Consider the following 13,356-nt stretch of genomic DNA (forward strand, 5'->3'; position numbering starts at 1 on the left):
TCTTTTTCATGGCTGAGTAATATTCCGTTGTATATATGTACCACTTCTTCTTTATCCATTCTTCTGTTGATGGACATTTAGGTTGCTTCCATGTCCTGGCTATTGTAAATAGTGCTGCAGTGAACATTGGGGTGCGTGTATCTTTTTGAATTATGGATTTCTCCAGGTATCTGCCTAGGAGTGGGATTGCTGGGTCATATGGTAGTTCTACTTTTACGGTTTTAAGGAACCTCCATACTGTTCTCCATAATGGCTGTACTAATTTACATTCCTACCAACAGTGTAGTAGTGATCCCTTTTTTCCACACCCTCTCCAGCATTTACTGTTTGTAGATATTTTGATGATGGCCATTCTGATCAGTGTGAGGTGATACCTCATTGTAGTTTTGATTTGCATTTCTCTAATAATTAGTGATGTTGAGCATCTTTTCGTGTGCTTTTTGGCCATATGTATGTCTTCTTTGGAGAAATGTCTATTTAGATCTTCCACCCATATTTTGATTGGGTTTTTTTTTTTCTTCATTTTGAGCTGCATGAGCTGTTTGTATATTTTGGAGATTTAATCCCTTGGCGGTTGCTTCATTTGACAATATTTTCTCCCATTCTAATAAGTGGTGCTGGGAAAACTGGACAGCTACATGTAAAAGAATGAAATTAAAATACTCCTTAACACCACACACAAAAATAAACTCCAGATATATTAAAGACCTACATGTAAAGCTGGACACTATAAAACCTTTAGAGGAAAACAGAGGCAGTACACTCTTTGACATAAATCGCAGCAAGATCTTTTTTGATCCACCTCCTAGAGTAATGAAAATAAAAACAAAAATAAACAAACGGGATCTAATTCAATGTAAAAGCTTTTGATCTCTCTTTTTCTTAGTTATTCTAGCTAACAGTTTGTCAATTTTTTTCATCTTTTCCAAAAATAACCTCCTAAATATTATTAATCTTTCTACTATTTTTGTAGTATCTATTACTTTTATAACTGCTCTAATCCTTATTATTTATTTTATTCTTCCTTCATTGCACTTAGTTTGTTCTTTTTCTGGTTCCTTTAGTTGCAAAGTTATGTTGTTTAATAGAAAAAAATTTTTTAGAGAGAAAAGATTTTATTACTTATGGCACAGCAAGCATGAGCATAATATTTTATTTGTTCTCCATCCCTCTCAGTTCCCACAGGGATGACACAGAGGGATCCAGTTGGATACTATGCATGTACTTGGTTGTGTTACACTGAGGAACACTGAGTTTGCACACTCCACTGCTTTCAATATGAGAGGTTAGCAAGCTTCCTGTTTATCTGTGGGAGAAACATTACCTCTTTCCCCAAGGCTATTCGTTACAAACACACTCCCAAGAAATGGCTCAGGTAAAATGGTGTCAGGGCATGCATCCTTTTTCTTTCTTTCTTATTTTTTTAATTGAAGAATTGTTGACATACAATATGGTGTTAGTTTTAGGTGTACAGCATAATGACTGAACATTTAAGTATATTACAAAATGATCACCATGATGAGTCTAGTATCCATGTGTCCCCATCCAAAGTTATTTCAATATCATGAACCATATTTTTATATTATATATTAAATTCTTACCACTTTTTAATTTTATAACTGGAATTTTGTACTTCTTACTCCCCTTCACCTGTGTTGCCCAACACCCACCCACCTCACCTCACCTCACCTCTTGCAATCCTCAATTTGTTCATTGTGTCTATAAGACTGGTTTTGTTGTGTTTGTTTTGTTTTCACATTCCACATATAAGTGAGATTATGTGGTATTTGTCTTTTTCTATGTGACTTCACTTAGCATAATACTCTCTAGGTCCATCCATGTTGTCACAAATGGCAAGATTTCATCTTTTTTATGGATGAGTAATGTATATAACTATATATGTATATATGTATATGTGTATACATGTATATGTATATGTATGTGTGCATATGTATATATGTGTATACACGCATATACATATATATATCACTTTTTTATCCGTTTATCTATTATTGAACATTTTGGTTGCTACCATATATTGGCTATTGTAAATAATGTTGCAATGAATATAGTGGTGTATATATCTCTTTAGTTTTTTGTTTTGTTTTCTTTAGATAAATAACGAAAAGTGGAATTGCTATGTCACATGGTAGTTTTATTTTTTATATTTATTTTCAGGACCCTCTATACTGTTTTCAATAGTGGCTGCACTGGATTACATTCCTATGAACAATGCAGGTGAGATCTCTTTTCTCCACATCCTCAGGAACACTTTTTAATTTTTGTCATTTTGATGATAGCCCTTCTGACAACAGTAAGCTGATATCTTTCTGTGGTTTTGATTTGCATTTCCCTGATGATTAATGATGTTGCTCATGTTTCCATGTGCCTTTTGGCCATCTGTAATTTTTTTGGGGGGGAAAATATGTATTCAGCTCCTCTACCTAATTATGTATATTTTTATTTAATTTATTTTAAAAAATTAAAGTATAATTTATTTGAAATATTATATTGGTTTCAGGTATACAGCATAGTGATCCAGTAATTTTTACAGATTATACTTGATTAAAAGTTATTACAAGACAATGGCTGTAAGCCCATGTCCTATACAATATATCTTTGTTGCTTATCTATTTTATACATAGTTTGTACCTCTTAATCCTATACCCCTAATTTGCTCCTCCCCCCACCTCTGCCCACTGGTAACCACTAGTTTGTATAACTGTGAGTCTGTTTCTGTTTTGCATATCCATTTTTATTATTTTTAGATTCCACATATCAATGATATCACACTGTACTGGTCTTCCTTTGACTTACTTCATTAAGCATACTAATCTCCATCCATGTTGCTGCAAATGGCAAAATTTACTTCTATTTTTGGCTGTGTAATATTGCACTGTATATATACACCATATCTTCTCTACCCATTTGTCTATTCATGGGCATTTGCATTGCTTTCGTATCTTGGCCATTGTCATTAGTGCTGCTATGAACATTGGGGTTTATGTATCTTTTTGAATTAGTGTTTTCATTTTTTTTTTCTGGATATGTACCCAGGAGATTTATTGATGGAGCCATTGATAGTTCTATTTTTAGCTTTTTGAGGAACCTCCATACTGTTTTCCATAGTGGCTGCAATAAATTACAAGTCCTACCAACAGTGTACAAGGGTTCACTTTTCTCCACATCCTCTCCAAAATTCATTTGTAGACATTTTGATGATAGCTGTTTTGATGTGTGAGGTTGATATCTCATTGCTGTTTGGAATTGAACTTCTTTAATAATTAGTGATGTTGGGACTTCCCTGGTGGTCCAGTGGGTAAGACTCCATGCTCCCAATGCAGGGGGCCTGGGTTCCATCCCTGGTTAGGGAACTAGATCCTGCATGCATGCTGCAACTAAGACATCTGCAAGCCACAACAAAAGATCCTATGTGCCGCAACTAAAGATCCTGTGCGCCACAACTAAGACCCGGTGCAGCCTAAATAAACAAATAAATAAATATTTAAAAAATAATTAGGGCTTCCCTGGTGGCGCAGTGGTTGAGAATCTGCCTGCTAATGCAGGGGACACGGGTTCGAGCCCTGGCCTGGGAAGATCCCACATGCCGCAGAGCGGCTGGGCCCGTGAGCCACAACTGCTGAGCCTGCGCGTCTGGAGCCTGTGCTCCGCAACGAGAGAGGCCCGCGCATCGCGATGAAGAGTGGCCCCCGCTTGCCACAACTGGAGAAAGCCCTCGCACAGAAACGAAGACCCAACACAGCCAAAATCAATCAATCAATCAATCAATCAAAACATACGCATCTGATTCAAGATCCTCATTAAAAAAAAAAAAAAAAAATAATTAGTGATGTTGAGCATCTTTTCATGTACCTACTAGCCATCTGTATGTCTTCTTTGGAAAGATTTCTATTCACATCTTCTGTCCACTACCAATTACATCGTTTGTTTGTTGATATTGAGTTGTATGAGCCATTCATATATTTTGGATATTAACCCTTCGTCAGTCATATTATTTGCAAATATTTTCTCCCATTTTGTAGTTTGACTTTTTATTTTGTTGATGGTTTTCATTGCTGTGCAAAAAACTCTTGTTTATTTAGGTCCCATTTGTTTATTTTTGCTTTTATTTCTTTTGCCTTAGGAGACAGATCCAAAAAAAATTGCTACAATTTATGTCAAAGAGTGTTCTGCCGATGTTTCTCTCCTTGGAGTTTTATGGTTGGGGTATTATTTTTAGGCCATTAATTCATTTTTAATTTATTTTTTGTGTATGGTGTGAGGAAAGGTTCTAATTTCATTATTTTACATGTAGCTCTCCAGTTTTTCCAGCACCAGTTATTGAAGAGACTGTCTTTTCTCCACAGTATATTCTTGCATAATTCTTAGTAGACTTATTGACCATAGTGTGTGGATTCCTTTCTGGGCTCTCTATTCTGTTACATTGATCTATATGTCTGTTTTTGTGAACATTGTACCTTTGTAGTCAGGGAGTGTGATATCTCCAGCTTTGGTCTTTTTGCTCAGGATTGCTTTGCCAATGTGTGTATTTTTTGGTTCTATATTTATTTTAGGATTATTTGTCCTAGTTTGGTGAAAAATGGCATGGGTATTTTGATAAGGATTGCTTTAAATCTGTAGGTTACTTTGAGTTGTATGGCTATTTTAAAAACATTAATTCTTCCATCCAATCCAAGAGCATAGGTTATCTTTTTATTTATTTGTGTCATCTTCAGTTTCCTTCATCAATGTCTTATACTTTTCAGGGTATAAATCTTTCACCTCCATGGTTAAATTTATTCCTAGATATTATTTTTGATACAATAGTAAATATTTTTTTCTTAATTTCTCTGATAGTTTTTTATTAGTGCAGTGAAAATAACATATTTCTGCATATTAATTGTGTATGCTTCACATTTACTGAATTTCATTATGCTAATAATTTGTTGGTAAAATCTTTAGGATTTTCTCTTTCTCTCTCTCTCTCTCTCTCTCTCTCTATATATATATATATATATTTATTTATTTGTTTATTTATTTATTTATTTTTGGCTGTGTTGGGTCTTCGTTTCTGTGCGAGGGCTTTCTCTAGTTGCGGCAAGTGGGGGCCACTCTTCATCGCGGTGCGCGGGCCTCTCACTATCGTGGCCTCTCTTGTTGCGGAGCACAGGCTCCAGATGCGCAAGCTCAGTAGTTGTGGCTCACGGGCCTAGTTGCTCCGCGGCATGTGGGATCTTCCCAGACCAGGGCTCGAACCCATGTCCCCTGCATTGGCAGTCAGACTCTCAACCACTGCACCACCAGGGAAGCCCTTCTCTATATATTATCAGGTCATCTGCAAACAGTGACAGTTTTACTTACTCTAGAAGTTAGATCCCACTTTTAATTTTTATTTTTGTCTTTTGGTTTGGCTAGGACTATTAATACTATGTTGAATAAAAGCAGTGAGAGTAGGCATCTGTGTCTTGCTCCTATTCTCAGAGGAAATGCTTTCAGCTTTTCACCATTGAGTATGGTGTTAGCTGTGATTTTGTCATATATGCCCTTTATTATATAAAGGCACGTTGCCTCTAAACCCACTTTGTTGAGAGTTTTTTCATAAATCAAATTTTGAATTTTGTTAAATGCTTTTGATTGAGCTCTTAACCTGATCATACGAGCTTTATCCTTTGTTATGCCAATCTTAATTTAAGTGTGTTACTTAATTGATTTATATATATTGAATCATTCCTGCATTGCTGAGATAGATCCCATTTGATCATGGTGTATAGTTCTTCTAATTGTATCTAATTGTGTATTGTTGGATTCAGTTTGCTAATGTTTGTTGAGGATTTTTACATCTATGTTCATCACGGGTATTGGCCTGTAATTTACTTTTTACTGTAATGCCTTTGTCTCGTTTTCATATATGGGTGATGCTAGCCTCAGAAAATAAGTTTGGAAGCACTCCTTCATCAATTGTTTGGAATAGTTTGAGAAGGGTAGATGTTAACTTTCCTTTCAATGTTTGGTAGAATATATCAGTGAAGCCACTTGGTCCTGGGACTTTGTTTATTGGGAGTTTTTTTGATTACTGATTCCATTTCATTACTAGTAATTGATCTGTTTAGATTTTTTATTGATTCCTGAATCAATCTTGGAAGATTTATGTTTCTAGGAGTTTATCCGCTTCTTCTAGTTGTCCAATTTGTTGGTGTGTAATTGTTTGTAGTAATCTGTTATGATACTTAGTATTTCTATGCTATCTGTTGTAACTTTGTCTCTTTCATTTCTGATGTATTTGGGACCTTTCTTTAAAAAAAAAATATTGTTTGCCTTTTGTCCTTTACATAAGCTTAATAAGTGTTTGGTCTACTACCCTTACTGTATGTATACATTTTCCGGAGAGACCTATACTTTTGTGTGTTTTCTAGTAACGAATTAGTGACAATTCTTTTAAACTTAAATAAATTCCTTCAACATTTCTTATAAGGCTGCTGTATTAGTGATGAACTCATTTAGCTTTTGCTGTCTGGGAAACTCTTGATCTCTCCTTCAATTCTGAATAATAATCTTACTGCTGGAGTATGCTTGTTGTAGGCTTTTTCCTCTTAGCCCATTGAATATATCCTGTCATTCCTTTCTGGTCTGCAAAATCTGATGAAAAGTCAGTTGATAGTCTTATGGGAATACTGTGCACATGACTAACTGCTTTTATTTCACTGTTTCTATGATCCCTCTTTATCTTTAATTTTTGATACTTTAACTATAATGTGTCTCGATGTGGACCTGTTTGTCTTCATCTTGTTTGGGGCTCTGTGTTTCCTGGACCTGGATGTCTGTTTCCTTCTCCAGGTTAGGAAAGTTGTCAGTTATTATATCCTCTAATAAATTATCTGCCAGTTTCTCTCTTTCTCCTGGGACACCTATAATGCTAATGTTAGTATTCTTGATGTTACCTCAGAGGTCTCTTTATGTGTCGTCTTAATTCTTTTTTCTTCTTGCTATTCAGCTTGGGTGATTTTCACTACTCTGTCTTCCAGATCACTGATCTGTTCTTCTGTATCATATAATCTAATGTTGCTTCCCACTTGTGTGTGTGTGTGTGTGTGTGTGTGTGTGTGTGTGTGTGTCTGTTTAATCTCAGTTATTGTATTTTTCAGCTGTTGGGTTCTTTTTTACACTTTATTAACTCTTTGTTGAAATGCTCACTGTGTCTATCTATTCTTCTCCTGACTTGGGTGAGCATTTTTATAATCATTACCTTGAACACTTTTTTTTTCAGGTAGGATGCTTATCTCTGTTTTGTCTATTATTTTTCCTCATGTTATGTCTTGTTACTTCATTTGTAACATATTCGTCTGTTTCCTTATGTTTCCTAATTCTATGTGCATTTCTATTCATTAGGTTTGGTTCATTACATTCCCTGGTCTTGGAGAAGTGGACTTATATAGGAGATGGTTTATAAGGCCAGCAGCACATTCTTCTCTGGCTAGCAGAGCCAGATGCTCCAGGGCTGTCCCCTATGTGGGCTGCATGCACCTTTCTGTTATAGCAGGGCCAACTACTGTGGACAAGCTGGTAGGTGGTGTTGGACCCTGGCCTAAATGACTGTGAGGCCCTGCAGTATGTGACTGCTGTCAGGGTGCACGTAGGCAAGGCCGCCCTCTATTATGGGTGGCTTTGTGGTGTTCCAGTTACACAGGTGGGTAGGGTAGGACCCATTGTGTCTGGGTCCTACCCTACCCACCTGTGTAATTGTAAGGGCTTTCGGTGCATCACTGTTCTAGGCATGGTGGTAGATGGGACAGGACCCTGATACTAATCAATTAGAGAGAAGAGTCTAAAATTTTCCTGCCTGTGTCTCAGTCCCTAGCAGGAGTCCCAGCTACCTCTTGCCTTTCCAGGAAGCTCTCCGAGGTTAGCACTTGGGTCTGACCCAGGTGTCTTTCACACTATTGGCTCTGCACAGGGACTGAGAACATGTGAGGTTTTGTGTGTGCCCTATGAGAGCAGAGCCTTAGTTTCCTTTAGCCTCCAGGTCTCCTGAAAGTAAGCCCTGCAGGTTTTCAAAGCCAGACCTCCTGTGTTCTTTTCTTCCCGGTGCAGCAACCCAGGGCTGAGCAGCCTGATGCAGGGCTCAGACCCTTCCCTACTTGTGGAGGACCTATACAGTTGTGATATCTTCCAACTGTGGGTCACTGTGCTGGATGTGTGGGTTCCAACTAGACTATGTTTCCAATCCTCCTACCTGCCTTGAGGTTTCTCCTTCGTTACATCTTTAGTTGTAGAAAATTTTCTCCGCTAGTCTTCAGGTCATTCTCAGAGATAATTTCTGTGTAAGTAGTTGTAATTTTAGTGTGTCCATAGGAGGAGGTGAGCTCAGGATTTTCCTACTCCATCATCTTGATCTCCCCTCAAGAACTTTTTTTTTAATATATGCATTTATCAGTGTGAACTTATCTCTGAATTGAGTTGTTTTTCCTGTATTCCATAAGTTTAGGTACTTTGTGTTTCTACTTTTGTTTGCTTTAAGATTTTTAAAATTTCCCTTTGATTTATTTTGTATGCATTGGCTGTTCAGGAGCTTGTTGTTCAATTTCTAAGTGTTCTCGAATTTTCAATTATTCTTCTTAATATTGAATTTCCGTTTCATACCACTGTGGTTGGAGAAGATACTGGATATGATTTCAATCTTCTTGGATTTTTGAAGACTTGTTTTGTGGCTTAACATATGATCTATCCTAGGAAAAGTTCTTTGTGTCCCCAGGAATGGACATTTTGCTGATGTTGAGTGGAACATACTATATATGTCTGTTGATATCACATGTAATTTCAACTCCAATGTTTCTGATTGACGTTCTATCTGGATGATCTATACAGTGTTGAAAGTTGGGTATTGATGTTTCTTACCATTATTTTATCTCTGTACATTTTTCCCTTCATATCTGTTAATATTTTATTTGTATGTATAGAGACTTCAATGCTGGGTACATACATATTGATAATTGTCATAATTTCTTGATGAATTAATCCTTTTATCATTATGTGATATGCTTTGTTTGTTTGAGAGGTTTGACATCAAGTCCATGTTGCCTGACATTAGACCAGTCAGGTATCATTTGCATGGAATATGTTTTCCAGTCATACAATTTTATCCTATATATGGACCTAAAGTTACCAAGAATCTCTTGTACACAATATATAATTGATTTTTTAAAATCTATTTGCCTACCATATGGATTTTTAAAATTGAAGTATAGATGATTTACAATATTACATTAGTTTCAGGGTTACAACATAGCAATTTAATTTTTTTTTTTTTTTATAAATTTATTTATTTTATTTATTTATTTTTGGCTGTGTTGGGTCCCCGCCGCTGCGCGCGGGCTCCCTCCAGTTGCGGCGAGCGGGGGCCACCCCCCACCGCGGTGCGCAGGCCCCTCACTGCGGCGGCCCCCCCCATTGCGGAGCACGGGCTCCAGGCGCATGGGCTTCAGCAGTTGTGGCACTTGGGCTCAGTAGTTGTGGCTCACAGGCTCCAGAGCGCAGGCTCAGCAGTTGCGGCGCACGAGCCCAGTTGCTCTGCGGCATGTGGGATCCCCCCGGACCAGGGCTCGAACCCGTGTCCCCTGCACTGGCAGGCGGACTCCCAACCACTGCGCCACCAGGGAAGCCCAGCAATTTAATATTTTTATAGGTTATGCTCCATTTAAAGTTATTACAAAATAATGGCTATATTTTCCTGTGTTGTACAATATATCCTTGTTTGTTTATCTAATACATGGGAGTATTCATTAAGAGAAACAAACTACTATCTTTCCCTCCTCCCTTCACTCTCCCCACCAGTAACCACTAATTTGTTCTCTGTGAGTCTACTGCTGTTTTGTTATATACACTCCTTTGTTGCATTTTTTAGATTCCTCATATGGGTGAGAACATAGAGTATTTGTCTCTATCTGACTTGTTTCACTAGATATAATACATTTGAAGCCCATCCATGTTGTTGTAAGTGGCAGGATTTATTGTTTTTTTATGTCTGAGTAATATTCTATTGTGTATTCATACCACATCTTCTTTATCCATTCATCTGTTGATGGACATTTAGGTTGCTTCCATGTCTTGGCAATTGCAAATAGTGCTGCTATTAACATTGGGGTGCATGTGTCTTTTCAAATTGCTGTTTTCATTTTCTTTGGACATATACCTAGTAGTGGAGGTGTTGGCTAATATGGTAGTTCTACTTTTAGTTTTTTGGAGGACCTCCATACTGTTTTCATAGTGGTTTTAAAAATTTTCAATCCCCCAAACAGTGTACTTGGGTTACCTTTTGTCCATATCCTTACTAACATTTGTTAATTGTAGACTTTTTGATGGTAGCCATTTTGACAGGTGTGAGATGATGTCTCATTGTGGTTTTTTTTTTTTTTTTTTTAAAGGATTTTCTTATTTATTTATTTATTTATTTATTTATTTTTGGCTGTGTTGGGTCTTCGGTTCGTGCGAGGGCTTTCTCCAGTTGCGGCAAGCGGGGGCCACTCTTCATCGCGGTGCGGGGACCGCCCTTCATCGCGGTGCGCGGGCCTTTCTCTATCGCGGCCCCTCCCGTCGCGGGGCACAGGCTCCAGATGCGCAGGCTCAGCAATTGTGGCTCACGGGTCCAGCCGCTCCGCGGCATGTGGGATCTTCCCAGACCAGGGCTCGAACCCGTGTCCCCCGCATTAGCAGGCAGACTCTCAACCACTGCGCCACCAGGGAAGCCCCTCATTGTGGTTTTGATTTGCATTTATCCAATGATTAGTGATTAACATTTTTTCATGTGTCTGTTGGCTATATCTTCTTTGGAAAAATGTATAATAAGGTACTCTGCCCATTTTTTTATTTTTTATTTTTTTTGCTTTTTGAGTTTTTGATATTGGGTTATATGAGCTGTTTATATATTTTAGATATTAACCCCTTCTCTGTCATGTAATTTGCATATATTTTCTCCCATCTTCTAGATTATCTTTTCATTTTGTCTAACATTTCCTTTGCTCTGCAAACAATTTTAAATTTAATAGGTCCCTTTTGTTTATTTTTGCTTTTATTTATTTTGCCCTGGGAAACAGATCCAAAAAGGAAATTGCTATCATTTATATGAAAGTGTTCTGCCTATGTTCTCTTTGAGGGGTTTTATGGTTTCACATCTTACATTTAGGTCTCTAATCCATTTGGGGTTTATTTTTGTGTATGGTGTTAGGGAGTGTTCTAATCTCATTGTTTTACATGTAGCTGTCCAGTTTTCCCAGCACCACTTATTGAAGAGGCTGTTTTGTCCATTGTGTATTCTTGCCTTCTTTGTCATAGATTCAGCGTGTAGGTTCGTTCCTGGGCTCTCTGTTCTATTCCATTAATCTCTGTGTCTGTTTTTGTGCCAGTGTCATGCTGTTTTGATTACTGTAGCATTGTGGTGTAGTCTGAACTCAGGAAGTGTGATACCTCCAGCTGCGGGGTGTTTTGTTTTTCCTCAAGATAGCTTTGGCTATTCAGGCTCTTTTGTGGTTCTTGATGAATTTTAGGATTATTTGTTCTAGTTTTGTAAAAATGTTGTGCTTATTTTGATAGGGAGTGCATTAAATCTGCTAATCACTTTGGGTAGTATGGCCATTTTGACAATATTAATTCTTCAAAAAGCATGGGGTGTTTTTCTGTTTCTTTGTATAATCTGCCATTTCCTTCCTCAGTGTATTATAGTTTTCAGAGTACAGGCCTTTCACCTCCTCAGTTAAGTTTATTCCTATTTATTTTATTCTTTTTGATGAGATAATAAAGATATTTTATTGCTTTCTCTTTCTTATAGTACATTATTAATGTTTAGAACAGCAAAAATTACTGTCTGTTAATCTTGTATCCTTGTCTCTTGTAACATTCTTTAAAGTCTATTTTGTGTGATATATTGCTACTCCAGCTTTCTTTTGATTTCCATTTGCATGGAATAACTTTTCCCATTCGCTCACTTTCAGTCTGTATGTGTGTCTCTAGGTTTGAAGTGGGTCTTTTGTAGACAGCATATATATGGGTCTTGTTTTTGTATCCATTCAGTCAGTCTCTGTCTTTTGGTTGGAGCATTTAATCCATTACACTTAAGGTAATTATCAATATGTATGTTCCTACTGCCATTTTCTTAATTGTTTTGGGTTTTTAAAATTTTTTAATTTTTATTTTTTGCTGCATCGGGTCTTAGTTGCAGCATGCAGGATATTTTGTTGTGGCATGTGGGCTCTTCATTGTGGTGCGTGGGCTTCTCTCTAGCTGTGGCATGCGAGTTTTCTCTCTCTAGCTGTGGCACACAGGCTCCAGAGCACATGGTCTCTGTAGTTTGCAGCACGCATGCTTTCTAGTTGAGGTGTGTGGGCTCAGTAGTTGTGACATGCGGGCTTAGTTGCCCCACAGCATGTGGGATATTAGTTCCCTGACCAGGGATCAAACCCGTGTCCCCTGCACTGGAAGGCAGATTCTTAACCACTGGACCCCCAGGGAAGTCCCCCAGGTTCATTCTTGAAACACACTTCTTTGGATTAAGGTGTATTGATCTCAGAGGACCCTGAAACTCTGTAGGTCACGCCATTGTGATGAGAGGAAGAAGGGGAAGGTACTCAGGCTGGAAGTTTTTAGTCCGTGCAGCTGTGGAACTGAGGCAGGAGGCCGGAGGCGGGGTTGAGAGTAGTTGTTAGAGTGTTGGCCGCTAGAGGGCGCCGGAGCACCGGTGGAGCCCACCTGCAGTTCAGACCTCCGGAATCTGCAATGGAATTGAAGGTGGGTGGCTGTAACACTAAGGAGGTGCCTAGATTGGAGGGGGTTTATCACCATGCGCCCCTGACTTTACGGCCCACATTGGCGTGCTGCACACAGGTGGCATCCCTCAGCCATCAAAATGGGAATGGGAACTTAAAGCCTGGTCAAGTGTCATAATGGCCGTTCACTCTGGCAGGCTGTGTGCACTGTGAATGCTTTTTCTTTCACCAGAGGCAGGACTCTGCACCCAGAAGTCTCTTGCTTGAATTTTGGGCTGGCAGTTTTCAAGCTGCAGGCTTGTGTGAGTGTTGGAATCTGGAAAACAGAGCTGGTGGTCTGAAGGTGGAGCCTGTAAAAGCAGTGGTATTTTGGTGGGTCGGCTTTGTTCATCCCTGCTGCCTTTCTCTTGAGAGTTCTTCCCAAACTTCTTTCTTCCCTTTCCATCTGAGCCTCTTCCTCTCGTCCTCACACCCCTGGCCTCAGCAGAAGTGTCTCTCTAATCATCTGTTGAACCATCAGTGATCAGAGCCTCTATGCCCAAAGCTATGTTCGGGGCTGGGATAACCGTGAAGCTCCCAACTTTTGAAGTTGCAGGTTTCAGGG

General features: G+C 38.5%; 1 protein-coding gene across 1 annotated transcript in view; it reads left to right on the plus strand.

Moving 5' to 3' along the window:
- Nucleotides 1–13,356, plus strand: part of LOC130708142 (uncharacterized) — a 154,872-nt gene that overhangs the window by 99,608 nt on the left and 41,908 nt on the right. Inside the window, exon 6 of the mRNA XM_057545785.1 lies at nt 2,179–2,238. Within this exon, the coding sequence (XP_057401768.1) occupies nt 2,179–2,238 (60 nt within the window). The remainder of the gene's footprint in view (nt 1–2,178; nt 2,239–13,356) is intronic.

Source organism: Balaenoptera acutorostrata, chromosome 4 (assembly GCF_949987535.1).
Source record: "Balaenoptera acutorostrata chromosome 4, mBalAcu1.1, whole genome shotgun sequence".
Lineage (NCBI taxonomy): Eukaryota > Metazoa > Chordata > Mammalia > Artiodactyla > Balaenopteridae > Balaenoptera > Balaenoptera acutorostrata.